The sequence below is a fragment of the Suillus bovinus genome (genome assembly GCF_016758785.1).
Source record: "Suillus bovinus strain UH-Sbo-P2 chromosome Unknown EDB93scaffold_42, whole genome shotgun sequence".
NCBI lineage: Eukaryota > Fungi > Basidiomycota > Agaricomycetes > Boletales > Suillaceae > Suillus > Suillus bovinus.
Window position 1 is genome coordinate 182,711 of NW_024542098.1, and position 22,316 is coordinate 205,026.

General features: G+C 48.6%; 7 protein-coding genes across 7 annotated transcripts; 3 read left to right on the forward strand and 4 right to left on the reverse strand.

Moving 5' to 3' along the window:
- Positions 1-712: 712 nt before the first annotated feature.
- EDB93DRAFT_1156220 (uncharacterized protein) lies at positions 713-1,279 on the reverse strand. Its single transcript, XM_041449891.1, has 2 exons — positions 803-1,279; positions 713-745 (listed from the first exon to the last, which is right to left on the reverse strand). The coding sequence occupies exons 1-2, from the start codon at positions 1,105-1,107 to the stop codon at positions 739-741; spliced, it is 312 nt and encodes a 103-aa protein (XP_041306062.1). The 5' UTR covers positions 1,108-1,279; the 3' UTR covers positions 713-738.
- Positions 1,280-3,790: 2,511 nt separating this feature from the next.
- Positions 3,791-4,775, reverse strand: EDB93DRAFT_1105281 (uncharacterized protein; the record flags this gene model as incomplete). Its single annotated transcript, XM_041447489.1, has 7 exons — positions 3,791-3,807; positions 3,837-3,990; positions 4,047-4,097; positions 4,147-4,365; positions 4,434-4,508; positions 4,579-4,632; positions 4,695-4,775. 7 exons carry the CDS (start codon positions 4,773-4,775, stop codon positions 3,791-3,793), a joined length of 651 nt encoding a protein of 216 aa, XP_041306063.1.
- Positions 4,776-6,354: 1,579 nt separating this feature from the next.
- On the forward strand, positions 6,355-7,207 carry EDB93DRAFT_1241468 (Got1/Sft2-like family-domain-containing protein; the record flags this gene model as incomplete). Its single annotated transcript, XM_041451878.1, has 5 exons — positions 6,355-6,572; positions 6,634-6,744; positions 6,799-6,825; positions 6,883-7,000; positions 7,055-7,207. The coding sequence occupies 5 exons, from the start codon at positions 6,355-6,357 to the stop codon at positions 7,205-7,207; spliced, it is 627 nt and encodes a 208-aa protein (XP_041306064.1).
- Positions 7,208-7,357: 150 nt separating this feature from the next.
- EDB93DRAFT_1292004 (nucleoporin Nup186/Nup192/Nup205) lies at positions 7,358-14,266 on the reverse strand (the record flags this gene model as incomplete). The annotated part of the gene is made up of 17 exons (XM_041454569.1): positions 7,358-7,462; positions 7,513-7,718; positions 7,774-7,897; positions 7,952-8,091; positions 8,145-8,219; positions 8,274-8,517; positions 8,568-8,717; positions 8,777-8,898; positions 8,953-9,117; positions 9,168-9,789; positions 9,811-10,448; positions 10,476-10,511; positions 10,546-11,515; positions 11,543-11,566; positions 11,597-13,554; positions 13,605-14,048; positions 14,101-14,266. 17 exons carry the CDS (start codon positions 14,264-14,266, stop codon positions 7,358-7,360), a joined length of 6,189 nt encoding a protein of 2,062 aa, XP_041306065.1.
- Positions 14,267-14,345: 79 nt separating this feature from the next.
- EDB93DRAFT_1156249 (acyl-CoA N-acyltransferase) lies at positions 14,346-15,507 on the forward strand. The gene is made up of 5 exons (XM_041449892.1): positions 14,346-14,566; positions 14,634-14,652; positions 14,710-14,839; positions 14,898-14,953; positions 15,002-15,507. The coding sequence occupies exons 1-5, from the start codon at positions 14,442-14,444 to the stop codon at positions 15,242-15,244; spliced, it is 573 nt and encodes a 190-aa protein (XP_041306066.1). The 5' UTR covers positions 14,346-14,441; the 3' UTR covers positions 15,245-15,507.
- EDB93DRAFT_1156250 (uncharacterized protein) lies at positions 15,508-17,789 on the forward strand. The gene is made up of 9 exons (XM_041449893.1): positions 15,508-16,624; positions 16,675-16,759; positions 16,810-16,963; positions 17,014-17,116; positions 17,177-17,279; positions 17,340-17,394; positions 17,446-17,472; positions 17,528-17,589; positions 17,642-17,789. The coding sequence occupies exons 1-9, from the start codon at positions 15,795-15,797 to the stop codon at positions 17,699-17,701; spliced, it is 1,479 nt and encodes a 492-aa protein (XP_041306067.1). The 5' UTR covers positions 15,508-15,794; the 3' UTR covers positions 17,702-17,789.
- A 2,620-nt stretch (positions 17,790-20,409) lies between these two features.
- On the reverse strand, positions 20,410-21,891 carry EDB93DRAFT_1156269 (uncharacterized protein; the record flags this gene model as incomplete). Its single annotated transcript, XM_041449894.1, has 7 exons — positions 20,410-20,848; positions 20,904-21,088; positions 21,136-21,264; positions 21,315-21,390; positions 21,452-21,613; positions 21,667-21,785; positions 21,841-21,891. Coding segments are annotated over 7 exons (941 nt in total), but the record flags the coding sequence as incomplete, so codon positions are not given.
- Positions 21,892-22,316: the final 425 nt, after the last annotated feature.

The window sequence follows — 22,316 nt, forward strand, 5'->3', positions numbered from 1 at the left end:
TCTTTCTCGAGTCTCCAGAAACCGACTGTTGAAGACCTCACTGATTAAGGATGTCCATTGTGACACCACGGTGCACCTGCATCCAACATCACTCTCCACTCAATGTCATCGGGCCGGAACCTTTCATTTTGGTTCCTACTAATCTTATTTCCTCAACTTCGACATCCCTTCGCTCTTACATTATTCTTATATGCATTGTCTCCGTGGTGGTTTTGTTCTTACCGCCCTCGTCGTGGATATCGCGATTACATACTGTGACTCTACTGTATAATGTACACAATGATACGACATATTTCGTCGCAACCTGGTCTTCAGATTGTTAGCTCACTTTGAATATACATGCTAAGTGCAACGGAAACTTCAATGACCGCATATGCCCACAAACATGATATCTTTCTATTCAGATTCTCAATCCATTGTAAAGAAGCGTCGGTGTATACTCTTCAACAGGATCCATCGCGCACGCGCAACAGCCTATCTCTGATGGAGTCATCATGCCTTGTCCGCCATTACGTGCTGTCACTCATACACCAGCACACCATGAGAATCACGCATCAAGCTTTTCAATAAGTCGAAGACTCAGACAACCATGAACTCGGACTAGGTAGTGGATATACAACATGCCGACGGTTATGCGTGCTTAGATATATTAGAAGAATACAAGATAATAATTCACCGTACACTCGGTCGCATGTACATTTTATCATAATGAATTCATTGCTACGAGCATCATCGGTACTAATGTCTGCAAGTGTTTGATTCTAGTAAATGCGAGGACGGGAAAGGACTTGAAAAGACTCACCCCTCTCGGCACTTTTCCCAGTGTTGTCCGTGTGCCATGCGGCTCAAATCAAGCTCAGGACCTCCTCTGGGTATCACTAATTTGGTTGCGGGAGTGTAAAATGCGTGCCGAGAAGCGGGTGGTACCCAGAATAACAGCCTATGTTCAGGCCCTACCACCCATCCACTGTCATGATCCAGGAAAAAGGGGGTCAGACTGAAGTTGTCATGGGATGCTTCCTCCATCAACTCGGAAGTGTTGCACAGCGCATGGATGGGGTTAGATGAGAAGGAAATGAAGTGATTGTTCCCAGTGTGCGATTTCATGGTAGTGGTGACGTTGATCGTGCAATGTTCATCTGAGAATGCTGAAGGGTCTGGTATGGCGCACTGTTGGGATGGCTGTTTGATCACTGCATCCCACAGCCGAACAGTCTGATCCCTTGAACCAGTGACGATGCGAGAGCCGTCCGGCAAGAACGAGACCAAGGTAACTCCTGAAGTGTGCCCCCGCAAGGGCTCACCGATTGGCTTTCCCGTCCCTGCATCCCACAGCCAAACAGTCTGATCCCTTGAACCAGTGACAATGCGAGTGCCGTCCAGCGAGAATGAGACCGAGGTAACTTCTTCTGTGTGCCCCCGCAAGGGCTCACCAACTGGCTTTCCCGTCCCTGCATCCCACAGCCAAACAGTCTCATCCAAAGAACCAGTGACAATGCGAGTGCCGTCCGGCGAGAACGAGACCGAGGTAACTCCTGAAGTGTGCCCCCGCAAGGGCTCACCGACTGGCTTTCCCGTCCCTGCATCCCACAGCCAAACAGTCTCATCCCAAGAACCAGTGATGATGCGAGTGCCGTCCAGTGAGAACGAGACCGAGGTAACAACAGAAGTCCCCCTCAGCACATTCTGAACAACCGGCCAGTTTATATCACGTCCAGATACTACACAAAGAATATTCAGAAATCGTCCTGAAATCTCTCTTGATAGTGGAGAGTTGGTAGGCAAGAACGGGAGGGCTGAGACATATAGATGTGGTGTGCTGTGTAAAATGATGCTGCCGAAGACTTGAATGAACCTCTGTACATCTATTTCAGTTGACAAGAGGTCCTTGAATTCAGAATGACCCTGTGGTTGCGCGTGAGCGCTTTAGCTGGCACCCAGTAGCAATGTACTCACCTTTAGCCACTGTCCAATGAGTGCAAGGGTAGGAACTGCACCACTGAGCGCATTTATCAGCGCAAGTAACTCGAGCCAGAAAAACAGTCGCTCGTGGTTGAAAAATAATTTTACTTCTTTTGTGAGCTCCTCGTCGAAGACCGTGGCACGTACGTGAGAAATCCAAAATTGAGAGGAATATGACAGATGTGGGGAAATGCATGTTTGGACTCGATCTTGCAGCCCGGGATCTTCGCAATTCGGCAGATACGACGACTTTAAATTGCAGATATTAAAGCGAAGATCATTTTCCATCACTCGAAGTGATGCGAATGCAAGGTCGTGTTGTGCCTTTGACAGGTCAATGAAAAACTCTTCGCTGGATGGTTGGTCCGTCAAGAAATCATGGAAGGATGCGTGAAGGGGTCAAATTGGGGAATCTGGGTCGGTGGTGCCGCTGAGGAGGGATCCCATGCATTTTACTACAAGCTCCACGTCGAAAATGTCCTCTCCTGCTGGAAAATGGTGCCTCATGGCATTCAGGGAAGCTAAAGAAAGGGGTTCAGCTGTGCCTAATATTTGTCCCATCACTGAGCGGAATCTCGCTAGCATCTTCACACGAGATTTCTGCGAAGGTTGGACGTTGTTAATTGTATCCCTGGGCATGATATCCCTTAAAATGAGGCGATACATGTCGTGCAACAGCACACCTTTCTCAGAAGGATCGGGTGACACCACAGTGTCGTAGCAATCAATTGGAGATAGCCCCACATGGGATCCTCTGATGTACCCACAGGCGAGACGCGCCCACTCAAAAAGTCCATTAGCTTTCTCAGCAAGGACTGCGAACTGTCTGTCCTGAAAAGCCAGCCCTTCCAACTCCTTGAGTACGTAAGCACGGATGTCGCGCTTTGCGAGTGCTGTCGGAATATCATCCATGGACATGTGTTTGATATGCTGAACACCGTAGAACTCGTCTTTGATGTCACCAAGCAGGCGAGAGGTAACGATGAAACGGAAGTTGTGTGGGAGGTCCGTGATTTTGGGAACGGCGGTGTTTGGATGTTTGCCCACTAGAATGCAGAGCAGGTCTCTCCGTGTCTCTGCTACACCGCTCTCGTCCAGTGCATCGATCACGATCACGATGGGTTCCCCAGTCAACCCAGATGACTTCCCCGATGGTTCAATAAGAAGCTTCTGCCATTGTTGGATGATATTGGCTGTCTTCTTGAGTGAACTCGCAACTTGAACTGCATCTGCTAATGCCCACCTCATCTCCAGATCACAGTCAGCCAGGTCTTGCGCGATGGTGGAAAAGATCTTTTCATGGCGACGATCTGCTTCTCGCTGGCGGTCAAAAGCGTAACATGAACTGAGTCCTCCCATGTCTTCGAACCACTTAGCAATGGTGTGGGCAATGGCCAATTTGCCCTTGCCTGCAGGGCCAGATAGCCACAGCACGCGTGGAACATTGTCCCCGGTGCTGTTGACCCATTCCATGATTTGGGAAAGAATTTCCGTGCACGTCCCATGAAGGCATTGTTTCCTGGTATCTAAACCCGCACCATCTGCATAAGTCACTCCACTGAGGTCCAATATTTCCTCTGAAAAAGTTTGAATATATGTCAAGTCATGAGGAGATCCAAACCCTTACCGGTGCGGTGGACATGTATAGCTATGTCTTGGATGTGTATGGCTATGTCGCGAGCAACCTGGTCACGAAAGTTTTGCATGAGTCTATCAAACATGTCATTGTACTTTACGATCGTATCTGTCATTTCCGAGATGATATTTTTTCCGAGTCTCTTCCCTGGTAGAAGCTTGAGACAGTACAGAGCGCAACAGTATGTAATACTCACAAAAATTGGTAATCTTGGAATAATTGCTGATAAAATGCGCACATTCACGAGTCTGCTGAGAAATCTTTCCGAGGATAGCGTGCATCGACGAAATTTGGCCAAGCATCTTGTCTTGTGTTATGAAGCTGTAAACTTCACCCAACTTGTTGAGAAGTTCGAGTACCGCTGCGTCGCGATCCGCTTGAGCTATAATAATCTGCATAAATGATTGATGAGCCGTGTAAGATAGGAAAAGATAGAAAGAAAACATACTTTAGCTGCACAGGACAGCACGCCCAGCGCCATGTTTGCATATGGATGTACCTGGGGAACCGGGTTAATCCGGTTCCGTTCAAGAGCAGGGCTTACATACATTCGCAATCTTTCCTATAACATCGTCGAATATTTTGAGGGGTTTGAGATATGTGTCCTGGAAACCGTCAGCAGCGGTGAGATCTGCTTGTGCGTCTTGGGCAGCAGACGTCACGGTTATCACACGTCCCGAAAGCGAATGCATCTGTCTTGCAGATTGTTGAGCATGCTGAAGTGCCGATTGGGATTCAGCCTCCACTTCTATGCCAGACGGAGCAACCTGAACCAGCACGACCACCGAAATTAAGAAAGAACATAGACTGAATGGAAAGATCAAGGAGAACCTACCTCGATGATATTCGAGGTCGATGAAGCACTTTGATGATCCACATCCGGGGGAACAGAGCCGCGGTTAAGGGAATCCTTTGAGCGCTTGTTGCAATATTAGTCGGATTCCAGGACACTCATTACGCATGCTCGTGGACTCACCGACCCTCAAGGTGTCCTTCACTGTCTTCAGCAACCGACGGACGCCACGGGGTCGGTGCTAGACGAAGGATGTCAATGTTTGGTGTGAAGTGGACTAAGCGATCCTTGTAAGGCACGTACCGAGCCTCCACTGGCTGTTGCTTCATTAGATGTGCGAGTTTCTTGAGTCGAATCCCTCGGTGGGTTGCTTTTTTTCCTCATTGTGAATAGCAGTTGACGATAAGAATCCGTATGTAGCGAAGTAGTAAGAAAAGGTTCTACACCTTATATAAAACAACGGTCATCAGGCCTCGAGGCGATATTTGTTACACTGCCTACAAGTTGCGGCAAGCGAATAAAGAAAGAATTCAATCGTCCAATAATCGTCGCATCAGATGCATCTCGTACTCCAATCATTGTTCTTTTCGGACCAAGATCCAATAGATCATCTCATCGGTCATGCTCCAAGGCTTATACCGACAGTTTTTGCTCGAATGCAAGTTCATGTTCATTGTGAGATTGTAGACAAGCTAGTCACCTGGGATCATTGTTGATGAGCAACGTGAGAGACCACAAACCTTACACTATGTGCGGACAACTTGCGCAAAGATGAAACGGGCATCTCGCGAGTCGTGAAACGCCTGCGGATCCGGAACAAGAGCGATTTCGATTTTAACGCTCACGATAAGAAACCCCTGATGACCCTCGAAACATGCTTGAGGCGCAGTTCACCAGCACCTTTCGATCGGACTGCACGTTTCCCACCATTTTCCTTCCACCGTGACCTTGTTCAAGGCCTACATATCAACGACCTCTCTTGCCGAGGAGTCCCGCCCGTTGCGGCGACACTCTGGTGCATCTAGGTCCAATATCATCCTCAAATCAAAGTCATCTATCCTGCTGGAACCTCATTTTAGTTCATAAGCAACACCGTTCGGCAGAGTCGAACGAAGAAATAATATAATCGTCCAATTAACTTTTCACTCTCATATTTCAAAGGTTCTGATCGGCAAGATCCATCCTATGCCTCATGCCCTGAGTATTATCCAGGGTTTATACCGGTAGTTATTGCTCGGATAACCTGAATGCAAGTTCGTGTTGACGAAATAGATGCAAAATCAGAGTAACGTGATACAAAGGGAATAAAAGAAACTTACGCTATGCACGCCTATCACTGGAATACGAGGGAATGCGCGCGGAAATGAGACCTTGTAGCATGTAGAAGCCTAAAGGGTTCTCTAAGAATGCCTGTGGAAGAGGAGCGATTCTGATGGCTAGAGCACCAAACGATGCAAGCTACGGAGCATCAATGATTAACGCTCGCGATAGGAAACCCTATAACATGATGACGTACCTGATTGACGACGGGAACAGCGTTGCCAGCGAAAACGGGCATTGCTTCAAAATCTTGTTTCTACGCTTCGTCAGAGGGACGCAGTCCTCGATAGTGAAGCGTTGACGTAACTCATCTTCATTAAAAACTTGCTGAATAGACCAGTGGGGACCCGTGGCTTCAACTGCAAGCTCTGCCCAAGACTCGATGTTAAATGACTCGCGGCGCTACGTGTCTGAAGTTGTGTGCCGAGCAAGAGGCCGCGACGCGTATAGGTCTCTCTTGTAACGCTGAAGGAGGTTGATTATATGCGTTCTGAATGAATATAGTGTCAATCGAGCATTACTGGACGTAATGCGGAACTTAAAGCTTGAAGCAAGGAGTATACGTAGGCGTAGGCATGACACATCCCAACTTGGTGTCAGGCACGTTTCACATCTATAGTACCCTTTTCCTGTAAACACCACCATGCCTCCATCCTCAGAACAAAGCTTCAGAGCCAATCTATCTCAATTCCGCTGGGCCAGAGGCGTCACAGACGACTCTCAACAAACACAGCAACCACTCCCATCATCAAACCCATTCTCCCGCTTCTACAACGCTGTAGCAGGCGACTATATCCCTCTCAGATCCAGCGAACGTTCCAACGAAGACGAAGCATGGTTTGCGCTGTCACGTTGGGAGAGGTACGCGTTCAAAACTCACTCTTACCATACCAGTCTTCTCAGCACAGACTCCAATCTCCAGACTGCTCGGGTTCGGTGCGAGCTTGTTAGGCGCAGCAGTCTGCTTCTTCGTCGCTTTCATGACCCTCCCTTTCCTCGCCATCAATCCCGCAAAATTTGCTTTGGCATTCAGGTATGCGTAGTTTTTCTCTCGTTCTACACCTTCCGGTTGATAACTCCCTCGCAGTCTGGGGAGCTTGCTCGTGATGTTCGGGTATGTCATACCACTCCGTGTCGATCCGAATGATCATCGCTGACTACCATATTCAAGTTTCTCAGTCCTCATAGGACCATTAAACCACGCAAAACATTTGATTTCCAAAGAACGACTGCCATTTACCCTCGTCTACTTCTCAAGTTTGGGCTTGACCCTCTATTTCTCCATCAGCGTGAGTTTGTATTCTTTCATCACCACAAGGGTCCGTTTCAACGACTCCTATTAGGTCCACTCGTACTTGGGTTCGCTATTAGCAGGTGTGGTCCAGGTAGTATCTCTAGTAGCGTATGTCCTGGCGTACTTCCCAGGAGGTACACAGACATTGCGCTTTGGTGGACAAATCGCTCTTCGGGGAGCAGGAAGTCTGCTACCTTTCTAAGTAACAGTAATGAATCAACACGATCGTATCCTCACACACGATATCTAGATCTAGTGCTTGCTCATTATTCATTCCGACGACGACGATCAATCCATCATAAGCGCAGTGCGGTACTTTTGAAAACAACAAACGACGACAACAACAACCCATCTATTCGAGAGCTTCATGCAACCCAACCGTATCCCTCAACCTCCGTGACATAATCTCAATATATCCTTGGTATGATTGCCACTCACTCCCCAGCGTATCTACCGTCTGTCGGGCACGTCATCAAAAGCCAGGCTAGCTCAAGCTAACGAACGTACCAGATCCAATGTTGATAACCTCGCGAGAGCACCAATCAATCGTTTACCAGCGTTCGCCTTGAACGAATCAGAGTCCGGAGGCGGAAGAAGCCTCAGGGTGCTCTTCATATTTATAATTGGCGCGGAGATTTCGCTGCTCGACAAGTCGCGCTCCACATAGCTCACGAGATGGCGCCACAGCAATAGTAATACCATTTCAGTAGTACCTGTATTTGCATTAGTTAATATCACTCGGCGATAGCTCTCCAAGACAATTCTCACCGAGCATGTTTTTAACTTCATCTTGAGCCTCGTTCCTGAACCTCTCGTACTCTCTGAATATCAATGACCTCTTCTGCGCGATGTCTAAGTCTTGAAGGAATGCTGGATCAGACACGCTAACGATCTGCAGATTATATATTTAAATCTCAAATAATCCTTTGGCAAGACACAGACGTACCTCTTGGATATTGTCCACTCGAATATGGTCTCGTGAGGACAGTTCAGCAGATAAGTCAGCTATCTGTTTCAATGTCTCTGAAAGATCGTCGCAAAGTCCATTCAGCGCCTCGATAGCATCGCCGACCGTCGGTATCGTGGCTACATCAAGATATAAGTAGGTGATGGGTGATATAGGCAACACGACTACGCACCTACGAAACGAGACGACCGTTCATCATGTCGGGGAACCGTGACCACAGGAGAAAGCACCAGTGTAATCTCAGGCTCTGCAATCGAAAGAAAATCAAACAGGCGCTCAGACCAAACATGAACCAACTTACCAGTGAATTCACTAGCAGTTCCCAGGTACTCCACGATAGCCTTGAGTAGTAACCGTTCTTGGCGCCTCAAACTCAGATCAAATTGAGTAGTCGATCCATGCCCGGACGCAAAAAGGCTAGCTCGTAAAACCTCAGCATCCGTCCGAGGTTTGACCGCTTGACTCCAGCTTCTGTTTCCCAGGCACCGCGCTGCAAGGCCTAACACAGCACCGTGAATACCACCAAACCCAGAATTCGTTGACATCTAGAACATAAATCATGAGTAGTAGAGCATATATACGAACGGTGGCTTACCAGCTCGAGTTTTGGGACGAGCGTCAGGACGCTTCTGCTAAGCGACACTATGAGATGGATTTCCTGGACGATCGACAAGCCAATCTCTTCAGAATCATTTTTGAGAAGAATGATGATAGTTTCTCGATGGCTTGATAAGAAGTCAAGTGCCTGGATGCCAAGCCAGAGTCAATGCCCATCCGCTAACAAAAGTCAGGAATCAGTCGTACCTGGCTGCTCGCAGTGGCATGCTGAGCTCCTAACGTCGTCAACATCGCAGCAACGAGCTGAAGTGCAGGCATGAATAGCTGGTGGTATCGCTGAATCGCCGAAGGCAAGAAAGAGTCTTGGTCTTCAAAAAACAAACTTAGAACATAGAACCCTCTGAGTGAGAAAACCCACATACCCATAAACGACTGATCAGCTTCTGGTCTCGTATCCAAGAACTCGCATTGACTCAGGACCGGGAAAATTCGAGCTTCAAGTAACCGTTCCGCACCCAGCCTCGTTTGTGCCATCCGTATCAAGAAGGACATCTTTGACTCGTAAACATATAGAGGATTTAGATCGTCTACGTTATCACTTCAGTTTCCTCGCGATACAAGTTGACTGTGCACGCACCTGGATCTGGTTTGAGCATGTACTGTATTTGCGGCTCCGCCTCCTTCAGCCCTTGAACAAAGTTCGACAAAATCCCATAGCGAACCAAAGATGTAAGAAACATGCGGGACTTATCCGAGCGGCACAGCTGAGCGAGGGAGTCCAACAGCATGAAAGCGACAGTCTTCCACACTTCAGTGCCATCAATTGCGTCCCGGGATATGATCGTGACCAGTCTCTCGAGCACGCTTTTTAACGCACCCAGCGTACCAAGCTCTAGCGCAGATGCATTTGTCGCAGGCCTTGGCGATCCGCGCATGGATCGAGAATCATTTAGGGATAAATCATCGCGCGAGGAGAGAACGGAGAGGGACATTGACATTGACATTGACATCGAGTGCTTCCCGAACGTCTCCAATGACGCTTCTCCCGAAGGCCTCTGGTCACTCCCTCCAATAAGGTGGAAGTAATTGATCAAAGAAGCGTATAGGTTGCCACGGACCAACTCGGAACGGTTGTTATCCAGAATGCAGTCAAGGATGCTGCGGAGAAGCGCAAACAGTCTCTCTGCAGGCAAAGATCCTGCGTCAGTGTCCCCGCCGGCAGATTGTAGCATAACTTGATGACGTCGATCTTCGCGCAGCTTCGTGATGCAAGACAGTACTGCTTCCGAGAGCAGAACTGCGGTAGGTTCCTGGATGTCAGAGGAACGAATTGCAGTGGGTAAAACGTGCAATAAGTCAAAGAGCATGTTTTCGCGCCTGTCGTGCGGCAGACGCTGGAAGCACTTGGTAAGGGTGATGTCCAATAGCCTCCACCACGCATCATATCCGGTAGCAACAGCAAAAGCGACCTCACGGCGATGGTTTTCGATCGCACAGCTCTCCAAGACATACGAGGTTTCAGCGTTCAATTTGTCGGCCTGCGCGCTATTGGTGATCCGGCCTTGGGCGTGGAGGGAACGCCGAGCAAGCGTCAACAGGGATAAGAGCGCAGATCTATCGACGACTTCGCACCCGGTGCCATCCACACGGATGCAGGACTGGAGGTTCAACTGACCGAGAAGCTCGAGGTCGACAGGATGAACGGTTAAACTGTCTGACCAATCAAAGCTGAGGGACTGCACGGACTCGATGATCCGAAGATGCGACTGGCCCATCTCCTGGAATGGCTGCAACGCATCCACATCCCATTCGAGCACATCCTCGCCAGCCGTCGCCTCCGAACCGAATATGATTTGTAAAACCTCCAAAACACCCTTGTGGTGGCCTTTACGAGTCAGGACGTGAAGATCAAGCGATACTAAATCCAGGATGCGAGAGCGTACACCCATGAATGACCGTAAAGCTGATACGCTGGTGATAACTCGAGAACCGTCATGATACAGGACCTCAATGACAGGCTTCCTCGAGCGTTTCCGGGGCTTTGGAAGGTATGGCTGCGAGATGGCGGGCGAAGAAGTCGTCTCGCGTGCGGAGGTACCTCATGGTGGACTCTGATGTTCGTGGATGCACACAGAGCTGGTGGATGACCTGGTAGCAGCGCTCGGCCAAAGCAGGGATAGAAATGAACAATGGATCAACCTGATGCGCAAGTCGACGTTCATGATCTTTGCCTTTGCCGTGCACTCTGGGTACGCCAGCGTTCACAAGGTCAAAGATGACGTGGGCACACGTTCTGTGCACACCCAAAGCGTGTGGATCTTGGATTTGATGCTCGTTTTCTGGCCCACCGAACAATAGGAAATGACCGATGGTGGGATATGGTCGGTTTGGTCGCGTGTTCTGGATGAGTAATTCAAGGATGGCAAGCCGTATCGCTTGATCGAGTGGTTCTTGCGTTTCTCTATCAGGGGCACCAGCACCGGTCACCTGTTCAGCCTGCGTTTCACTAGCATCCACATCGCTAAATGACTCGACACTGAGTAATTGCTTGAAGCCACTGCGGATACGATCCGAGTCATTGCTGCGCTCGACGAGGGTGGTTAGGTTGCTGACCGACGACGACAGCTGCGTGACAATCTTGACCGCGAGGAGGACAAGCTCAGGGTATGCGGGGTACACCACATACGCAGCAATGGCAGGAATATGCTGTGTGCCATACGACAACGCTTGATCAAAACGCGTATAATATGACCGAGCATGAGCAACGCCCACAAACTGTGAGCTATCAAACTCCGTGAGGAGCGGCACGAGAACGTCAAGGAAGATATCCTGGATATCCAGAACGCGGTGAACGATCCGCAAAACGCGCACAATCGTATTCTTGAAATGTGGTTCTTCGTCTGCAAAACCTTTCTCAAAGCCTTCTACGCCATCGACGATGTACGTCAAGATACTGGTTTGCAACAGCGAGTTTGTCAGGAGACGCTGCATTATATCATATCCTGGATGGACAAGGAGGGGAACGACGGCCTCTCGCTTCAAGACGACATCTTCACTTGACGATACCAATAACTCCAGATCGTAGCTGGCGAGGACTCGCTCGACGAAGGATAAGCACAAGTCATTCATCTGCCATCTATCCGAAGGCCGCCTGTACTCTCTCCGGGGGATGTTGGCGAAAACGTTGTCGATGACGAAGGATATGTAAGGTCCAATTCCAGGAAGACGGTATGGTTGACCAAGGGCATCAGGAATGGTGTTCAATGGCTCCGAATCTGTGATGAGGTCCTTCAAGGAAAGGCGTTTGGGAGTGTGAATGAGGGTAGTAAGGAGATTGAGGAACGGAATCGTAGCAGGATAGAGCTTGTGAATAGCTTCAACCTCGTCCAACTCCACCTCGACGCCCTTGACGGGATGCAACACTCCACCAATACGGGAGGAATTTGCCCGGACATTGATTACTTCTAGACGCTCCATCAATGTCCATACTGATCTGCATATTTCCACTCCAGGAACTCCCGCTCCAGGTTCACAAAAAGCTGCTAAGGCGTCAAAAATCGCTCCCTTCAGCTCCAAGGGTATCCCAAGGGGTATCAGCGAGACCAGCGTTGGAATAGCCCTGAAGTGCGCGTTTCCGGAAACTGCGAGGCGGACAGCAACCGAGCATGAAACCACCGTAGATAGAAGGCGGAGGAATGATTGGGCAAGTAAAACATCATTAGGTCCTATAACAACCTGTTTTTGCTGCTGCCGTTGTTGGGAAGTAGATTGGAACTCGGCGAAATTAGATGACCTGAAGCCACTGAACGATGTCCCCAAGTTCTGTTGCGGAGGTGGGTGGGGCTTGGGGCTGGTTGAAGGAACTGCCCAGGATTCTAGCAGAGCGAATATGAGCGTCCAGGACACAGCTGAACCAGCGCTGTAGTGAGATGAGCTGGCAGCGAGGCTGCTTCCAGGTACGACTTCTACCCCACCTCTAGCAAGAAAATTATATGCGAGCTCACTGCATTGTTGGCCTTTTGCTAAACCAGACAACATGTCGTATAGCGCAGTGGTCATGATGATATCACGAGTCTGTGTGGACCATACTGCCCACTGAAGGAAAGAAGGAAGCCTGCCTGCATTGGCCTCCGCAGTCTCCAGGTAGGTGAGACGATGATTTTCGGTGAGTGGTGTAGCCCCCCAGAACTGCAGAGCTCTTTCGGGAGGAAGTATGGAGTATAGAAGACCTATGAACGAGTATAGCATGGCGATGTCGTTGCGAGGATTTGCTTGAGAGTCTGAGTCTTGCCCGGAATGTGTCACTGACCGGAATAGACGTGCACTGGCGAGAACGATATCCTCTTGACGTTGTTTGATTTTGCGTAACTCTGAGGATGCGTATGTGATCACCGAGCGCACCAGCGCTTCGCAAGCATTAAGAACTGCCAACTTAAAGTCTTCGTGAGGCGGTTCTCTTAGTTGCTCCTGCTCAGGCGTAAGCTCAATGAAGGCAGCGAATGACGTTGCTGGTGAGCTTCTTGACAACTGGATAAGCGCTGTGGTGAGATATGTGAAAGCATCGCCCTGGACCGCATTCCAAATCTGAGTCTCCAGCTCTGTTGTCTTGAAACCCTCCCTGGCCTCCAAAGATGGGTCGCGGTGACGAGTTTCGGTTAAGAGGAGAGTCCACTTTAGCAATACAGTTGCTTTTAGACCTGTATCTTTCCACTCCGTGTTGCGGGAGAGCTTCTGCCTCATATATGTTATCATTGCGTTGTCCGTAGCCAGGCGTTGGCGATTCCTGCCACCGATAGACGAGGGGTCCATCAAATCAAAGGCAGCCAGAATAGCGGTCAAGACATAGAATGTCATGGCGTCGTTGGGATTCACGGATAACCAATCGAGGGAAGTGCGGATGTCATAGACCGTGAGACATCCAAGACGGGCAATCTGGAAGTAGACAGTAGCAAGGTATCGTCTCTCATACTTGAGCGAGTCACAGCGTGCACTGAGAATGTCATAGCCCAGAGTAGGTGAACCACCTTCAATAGTGGTCTATTAGAGGTCAATCTTACGACGAGGCAGAACTCACCAGAAGGAGTTACAGTATTGCTCACGGCACATTGTTGTGCTTGTTGCGCCCGTGCAACTGTGTTTCCCAAGTTCTCTAACTCCTTGAATATTCGCAATGCCAGCGATACTTCTCCACCTGGTCCTTTCATAGGTGGGACGAGATCCTGCCTAGCAAAAGCATCCAGCCGTTTGTAAAGTCGCGGTGCATCTGGCAACTCAGCCAACTCTGCAGCCTCAAAGATGTAGCGCAAACAATCGACCAGATGACGTCGTCTTTGATGGAATTCAACGACTGTAGCTTCTACGCAACCGACTGGGCCTATATTTGGGTTTTCGCTCATGACAGAATGCAGTATGCTCGCGATGTATTTTTCGGAGGACTTGAGCTGCTGAGCAAGGAATATTGCCTGCTGAGCAAAATCCGCATTGACAGCGAATGACCTGCCATTGATCGTGATCCTTCCTATGGACTCATCATTGAATTTTACGCGTCGATACAGATGCAATGCGCTCACCACTTCGTAGCTCTTGTTGTTCCTGCTGGCTACTCTGTCCTACCTCAAACAGTTCAAGTAGCCTCTGTTTGTGCATCATGAGTTCATCAAAAAGTTCTTGTTCTCCATGTCCACGAGAGCTGAGACTTGTCAGAAGCACGCTTCTGAGTCGCGATATGGACTCCATAGCGGAGATCAAGTTGTTTTAGACAAGCGTTTCGTTTGCAATTTGGATGTTGTATAAGCGTGGGAATGTTCAAGGTCCACCGGAGACCGCGCCATGGACTGCGCAATGTCGGTCGCGTGCTCGCCTCGAGGATAAGTCGTGTTCCCGCTCTTGCTCCTGACCATTATCCGAGACGATGACTGAAATATTGTACAGACAGTATGTAGGCGAATCTGATTTACCACACATTATGGCGCTGGTACAGAGTGAGCTCAGTGAGCCGTATGTCATATACACATATCGTTATTTCCTCCATCAATGGTAAGTCTCGTTATCATTTATTTTACTGGGCGAATTCGAATCACTAACTTTTGCCGACTATGTACAGGCCACAACTTTCTTTTCTCGTGCGTATTACGACCTCCTTATATCACCTGAAATGAATCAGACGTGTCCCCTTTCAGGCAATACCTGCGGGGTCGTCGGAGCCGATAGGTGTCATAGTCTGCAAGCAGAGCATGCACAAGCATGCCTCGAATAGAGGTTATATCGCCATGCTCAGTGTTAGCAAGAGCTGGCGTAAACGTGGTGTAGGTATGCGATAACCACGTGCGCCTTCAGCCAACCATGTATATTTACCCGCCGATTCCAGCAAGCACGTTGGTCAGACGCTCGGTGGAGGTCATGAGACGACACGGAGTTGATGAGGTGCATGATTTATATCTATATTTCGGACTTTTGCTAATGCTCAACTAGGTCGTTCTTGAAACAGAATATGATAATGCGCCGGCTCTTTCCCTATACGAGTCCTTGGGATTTATCCGCGAGAAACGGCTGTATCGATTCTATCTCAATGGAAAGGATGCGTTCCGTTTGGTCCTCGCCGTCCCTCCATCGGAATTGGATCAAGACCTTCCACACTACATGAAACTTTCCCCCACCAACACCATCTTCTCCTACTCAATTTCTCCAGACGATGATGAGGTCTCATATCGTTGATGATTCCTAGTCACACGACCAATATCATTTCCCTTTGATGGAGCTGATCCTAACATCCTAATCTGGCTTTCGATAGCCATAATGGCCCTTCAACTAGCTGTACCACAAACACCGTCTCAGTTGTATAACCCTGGTTCAACCATTCATTTCCTGTTCCCTCATCGTGTCAAGGCACTAGTATACCCCACATACATGTGTATTGATATATGTAGTAATATTTTGATGTAGTCCATGATTCACGGGTGGAGCTCCTGGTTCCTGCTTGCGCAACATGGTAAGTGACCGTCATGGCATCAAAGTCGACGTCTGTATCTTGGAAAGCGAAACTCCCAGCCACGGCGGCCACTCCACGGTACATAAAGATATCGTACTAAGTATATATCGTGTATTGCTTCCGGCTGCTGTCACGGATTGTGCTCCGAGTCCGTTCTGGACTACTAGAAGTTCCAAGCGTCCCAAACCGTCTTGTCGCGTTCTGGAGGCAGATCTCACGCAGCTTGTTATCAATCGTTATAAGTGTCCCAGCGCCTTTCGTTGACTGCAGTTCAACATGGTCTTCTCCCCAGCTGGTATTGCCTCAGCATTGCTATTGGTAACCCCGTATGCGCCGAACATTGCTACCGTTGAAACCACACCAGGTTGTTTGACAGACAACTTCTATGGAACATACGGAGGACGAAGCATTTTTCATATCCCACCCACTTGTCTCCAAACCAGCTCTATCAAAGGCTTATCACCACAATCGGTCTCTCTCCTTCCATATGTCGCCAATGATGAACGTCAACTTGTATGGCTGCAAGAATCGGCTATCGACAGTTTCTTGGTAACTCCAGAGTATGAGGCGGAGGTTCAAGGTTTCTTCAGGTGGTTGGGAGAAGACGGATACTCCATGGGAGGCGGACAACAATTGTCTGGTCATCAGTATTCACTGTCTTCTCCGGAGGAACCTGGAGTAGAGCTTCACTTGGTGGATTTGCAGCCAGCGGGAGGATCCTATGGACTGATAGCCGTCGAACCAAATCTAGTACCCAGCATTGAGGCATTGCTCCCTCGCTACTGGAAGCCATACATTCTACCCAAGCAACCCGCGTCATATCTCCCGGTCCCCAAGCCTGCTATCGAGCATGTCAAGAACCTCCTCGAGACCGTTCGCTTCGACCCAGCTGTATGGACACTCGTAAACAACATTTCATTGAATCAGATGCGTGACGACATTAGATGGCTTACGGGTGAGGATGGAAAGTCGGGAATCGTTTCCCGCCATTCTTTTGCAGAGGGCTCTCGCGTCGCTGCTAATTGGCTCAAGGAACGTTTTGAGGAGACGGGCGCAACTTGCAAACTGAAGACTTTCCTGACGGGATTCGCACCGAACGTGGTCTGGTAAGCAAAGTCTGCTCATTCTTTTGGAAACTACTTAGCCAATCCATCAGCAAATACTCTGCGTCGGTAGACACAACTTCCATTGTCCTCATTTCTGGGCATTACGATTCGCGTGGTTCGTTTGGTTCACAGAGGGTAACGTATCTATTCGCTATCACCCTCTTGGTGTTCTGAATATTTATCAGGCTCCTGGAGGAAATGATGACGGCTCGGGCACCGTTGCCCTTCTCGGAATTGCACGTGCTATTGCCCACTCCGGTCTCACTTTCCGCAGCAACGTAGAGCTCGTCGCTTTCGCAGGTGAGGAACAGGGCCTGTACGGTTCCAAGGCTTATGCTCGTGAGTCAGCATTTGTTTGCACGCTTCAAATATTTGACCACTTCATGCAGGCGAGATGCGCGAGAAGGACGCAAATATCACTGTAATGATCCAGGCTGATATGCTTGGATACCACGCCCCCGGCGAACCTCCTCAACTTGGACTTCCGATGTAGTGCGTCTTTTTATACCTAACCTACCAAACCGGATATGAACGATCTCTTCCATCCCACAGCATCGGTACTCCAGAAGTGGCTCAACTTGTTTCAAAAATGTCAGCCATCTACAGCCCTGAGCTTAGTGTGGGCTACACTGCCGCATGTTGCAGTGACCACCAGGTCAGTTCTATCATTTCGTTATAAAAAAAATGCAAGCCAACTTATGTTGGTTTTCTCTAGTCCTTCCATGAGCAAGGATATGCCTCGACGCAAGTGTTCGAGCGTGCCGGTCCAAGTAAGCCCTAAACATACATGTTCTTCAACTTGCTAAGTTGCGTCTGCTTAGTTGCGGACCCCATGTATCACAACAGCGGTCAGTCCCTCGCGCCTTCCCCATCCTTACCACCCCAAGTTTGACGTTCCTGCAGGTGATATCAGCGAACGTCCCGGCTATGACCTCAGCCAAATTCGCTCAATTGCGAAAGTTCAGGTTTGTCTGTTTATTCAGCATGCACTCGTTTTATCTTGATGAATTTGTACAGTTTGCTACCCTGCTTCACGCCGCAGGATTCGATCTTCCCGGCGATGAAGATATGAATTAATATGCATTCTGTTACACATACCACAGAGAGCAATGTCTTCATGTATATCCCTTTAGACGAGGAAAGCAAATATTTTGAAAAATGTCTGGTGGTGTTTGAACCAGGGCTCTGCGTGCTCGGGCAAGTAAATTATCAACTCGAAGATGACGTCCTGGTGGAGAGCCCTCTCTACTTTTCTCTGCACAGATTGATCCGATTACTTCCCAGATGACTTCTCCGTGGCTTCGCTCCTCTCTTGCAAAGCCCCTTGTTGTTATCCTCATTAATCAATTGTCCTCCTAGTGATTCAGGATCATGCATACCTATGTCACCTCAGCGATGATCCTGCGTAGTTTTTCTTTCCCGGAGACCATTATTCCACATTCCTTCCTGATTCGCCCGTATCTCGTGCTAAACGGGTACTAATATCACGTACCAGTGATGACGACTTGTTGCACTCCACTGGTGTGCACCTCTCCCGAGTCTTGGGTTTGTTCAAGGTGGTCAGACTCACCCAAGGCTGGGAGGGTATCACCGAGTGGGTCCGACACGGAATCTGTCATGTGCCAGTGGGCACCACGTGCTGAGTGAAGGTAGACGGCGCGTACTGCTGATGCGGTGACTTGTAGCATTTCACTTATCACAAATTTGTCTCTCGCGGATCCTGGGGTTGTTCTGATTGCCCTGGCTCTTCACCTGATGCTCGAAAGGTATGATTGGGTGGATCTGGCACAGAGTCTGTCGAGGAAATCATCTACATGTGTTAAGTGAAGATACATGATATTGACGACAGCTTGTAGCGTTTCGCTGATTATGAGGTTTATTAGTCCTGTGTCCTTGGGACGTTCTAGACGGATTGTGCCTCCTCCCAAGTGTGAAAGGCAGTCACTGACGTGGCCAGGGACGAATCTTGACATGACTGAGGATCATTTGAGGGTAAGATGTGTGCTAGAAGTCATGTTATCCACATCCGTGACTCGTGCAGCACCGATGAGTCGACAGAAGCAACTCGCAGAATTACGAGTCACCCATTGCCTCATTTACGGCGGACATCAGATTTGTACAGCAGAGGGTACGATATTGAGTCAAGCAACTGAAACGAGAAGGCTGAGAGCCTGAAGAAGAGCATGGCATTCCCCACTTACTCGCATATTGCGAAGCACCGTCGTGACTGCCTGAACACCACCGCCCTTGACGGCATCCTACTACTGCTGTCAGATGATATGGACATGTTTGCGTCAGAAGGCACGGAAAAGTGAAAAGAAGTTATACTGCACATGTTGAACTTGTTTTGTAGCAAGTGGCAACTTGAGCCACTGAGAGCCACTGAGTCCAGATTTTATGTCGGCGACGGATGTGGTTGAAATTGAACCTCCGGACTCGTGCGAGATTTTTCGTCAAGTCGCTCGCGACGACCCTCAGGCTAGTGCATGTGTTACAGTAATGTTCCACTCACAATCCTCCCTTCCGGAGACAACGCTATGGTCCACCTCCAGTCGTCCCATATTTATTTCCCGCTCACTTCGAGTTCCATACTCACAGGGAACCGTTCCTTGAATGAGTGATGATCCGCTGTCCACCTGGCAAGTGTATGACGCTCCAGACAGGATCAACGTGCCCTTCAAGTTTTTGGCGGGGAATCATTAATATTGTTAATGTCTCTTTCATATCAGCGATAAGTGATCCTCTGTTCACCTGGCAGGTATATGGCACCCCAGACCCATCCGGTATGTCCTTCAAATTTCTTGCAGAAGTATCGTCGCTGACGTTTTTCGTTTTAGCAGTGGGTGAAACCATGCATCAGAACTCGAACTCCTATTACCGAGTGCAGCGCCATAAATTCAGCTTTCATCAACGAAGTTCCAAAATGAAGATAAAAAACACAAATGGGTAACAGGGCACAATGGGAGTTTCTGTCAAGTTAGAGTCGAATTTACTGGTATACGCTTAACTCTTTACATGCCTTATCCTCGTGTTCGCTTCGTAGCTTATACGTATAACATAGGCTGTGCAGCTGAAGCGCTCGAGAATCATCCCACATTCCGTAACTCACTCGGTCGAGATTTACATCCATTGCTCCAATTCATGCATCTGAATCTATAATCTCCACCTCGTTATAACATCTTCGTTTACCCAAACCCAGAATCCTAGAGGTACGTCCTTCCATCCGTCAGCACACTCATGTCTATTTTGAAGATGTGTCTACCACTCTCTCCTGATGGGCGGCTAGACGGATTATCACTTATAGATGGTCACGCAACGACAGGAGTAGCAAGATTTGCTGCAATGTCTTTTGGATATGATTCATATATGTGAACTCGACATTCTCTGACAGGATGGTAACGAGGTATTATTCGATGTACGTGATGCGTACAAAACCATCTCAATGTGAACAGTAATCGACGTCTGGGGCAAATATGCATGTTTTGTATGTTTCTCCGATTCTTGATTCCACCTGATTTCAGTACAGGGGAATGCTCTGACTGAGAGAAAAACGGAAGGAAGCATCTGTTGACCTCATGACTCGGACTACCGTAGGCACTCATGGGCCTGCCAAGTCCAGTGTCGTGCAGCAATCCATCAAAGAAGCTCAGTCCCACCCATATATCACTGCTTCCACCACCTCTCGTTGCTGTTACTTCTGCATTTCCAGGTGACAAGTATACATGCTGGACGCTGGAATCGATTCTGGCTCCGTACTTTCTTCTTCTCAGAAATTGCTAACGACAATCATTAATGTACATCGCTAGCACTATGATTGCTACCATTGTTCATGCAAGTAAAGGACATAATACAAAAATTCATTTAAGTCATACATTCTTTGCTATTAATACGTGCCTCAGACAGACCATATGTTGTTGCCTCATAATGATTTCTGTGAAAATAGTAACCGACTTTAGCCTGACGATAGGTCGCAATATCATCCAAACACTCCTTGTGTCTCGGTGGTCAGCTCTGGCTCAAAATCCCGTACACCGGGGTATCATCGGTGTACGTAGAGCGGGATACATGGACGTGGAGAGGCTTCATAGAATATCGCGGGAAGCTCCCTCGTTCCGTATCACTAGTCATCCCCCCACGGACAGTCAAGATCTGCCTGTGAGTTCTTTGACCGATCGCGATTCGAATGATTACCATGTAGAAGGTAATCGAGATGATCGGTGTGATCTAATTGATCGAAAATCAGTCGTTTTGATGATTAGTATGTCGTAAACGCCATCACCATGTCAATCACAACAAACGGTCCAGTGCCCGAGCAGAGGGATCCAACTATTGTGGAGAGGAGCGCTATGGTGTACAAAATGGCAGCATCCATTATTACGCGCGTTATGCTCGTTGTCATAACCTTTGTAGTGCGAGTGGCAGATACACTGCGCTCTATTTTCCAGATGCGGTACGCGAGTAATCCTTGAAAAAATTCAAGTTGGAATGAGAATGAGTAGAATCATGCATACCTGAACTCGACAAATTTGCTGCGAGTGCAAAGGCACAGAATACTCCCATGCACAGCATATTCGCTTCTGCGGAGATGACTCCAGAACTGCTGGTCTGTGAATCAGCGTAGATCGAAAGAACACCAGTGACTTCAAAGCAATATTAGAGCATGGGACTCTCTGAATCGATGTAATCCGACCTGCGATGCCACACAACAGTATGCTTGGTAGGATGATGACCCAGGCAGCTTGCCAAACGACGTAACAACGATAAATCTGTGACCAGACAAGCATTTCTATAGCCATTTTAAAGTCGCAAATAGAAAGTTGAACCCACTGCCACCGCATCGCCAAGCAGAGTTTGCAGAACGTATATTGAAGTCTTGATTGTATTCGTGTTTTGAGAAACATCTGCAAAGTACGCCGCCGGCCCACCTGGGAACGTGTTGCGATAGGTCACCAGTCCGTATTCGAGTCGGATAATGCCTAAAATGATGTGCTTGGATAAATGTTTCAGTGGATGTCATTTAATGACGGGCGATAGGGGCTAACTGCGGTGCTCAATATCAATAGCAGGACTGCAGCAGCAGCGACTGGGCGATTGACATCTCGCATGGAATGTTTGTAGGTGAGCGCCCACACGGTACCAATGAACATGAGGACCGAAAAGCCTGGAAAATCCTAGCTTTGTGGTGACCAGACGGACGAACTGATTGACATGCTCACCATATAAAATGCCTTCCAACGATGTTGATATTATGGCAGCGGCATCCATCGAGACAAAAGCCATAGCCAGAATGACGCTGGGGAATGACTTGGGGAAGTACGGCGGCACTGAGCTTTGCTCAATTCCATGTATATCATGGTTTTGGTGGTAGTAGGAACCTAATCCAAAGACCCCAGATCAGATTCTGTGGTGTAAGCCTAATTGCGGAAGGCTGTATCCATACCTACCCGCTGACTCTAGACTCTTTCAATGCAGTAGCTGCATAAAATGTAACGCCGCTGACATTTCAGTACGCCTCAAGGGCAGTGTTTTATAGCTGGCAGATTCATACGCCCCCCCGGCACCACCGGATCCATGGAACACATGACTCTGATGGGATCAACAGGCTGACAGCATGAAATTACTTGCTTATCTTTTAGAGTAAATACCCATCGGACTTCCAAATACAACTTGAGGTCTCGTTCCCATCCGGGAT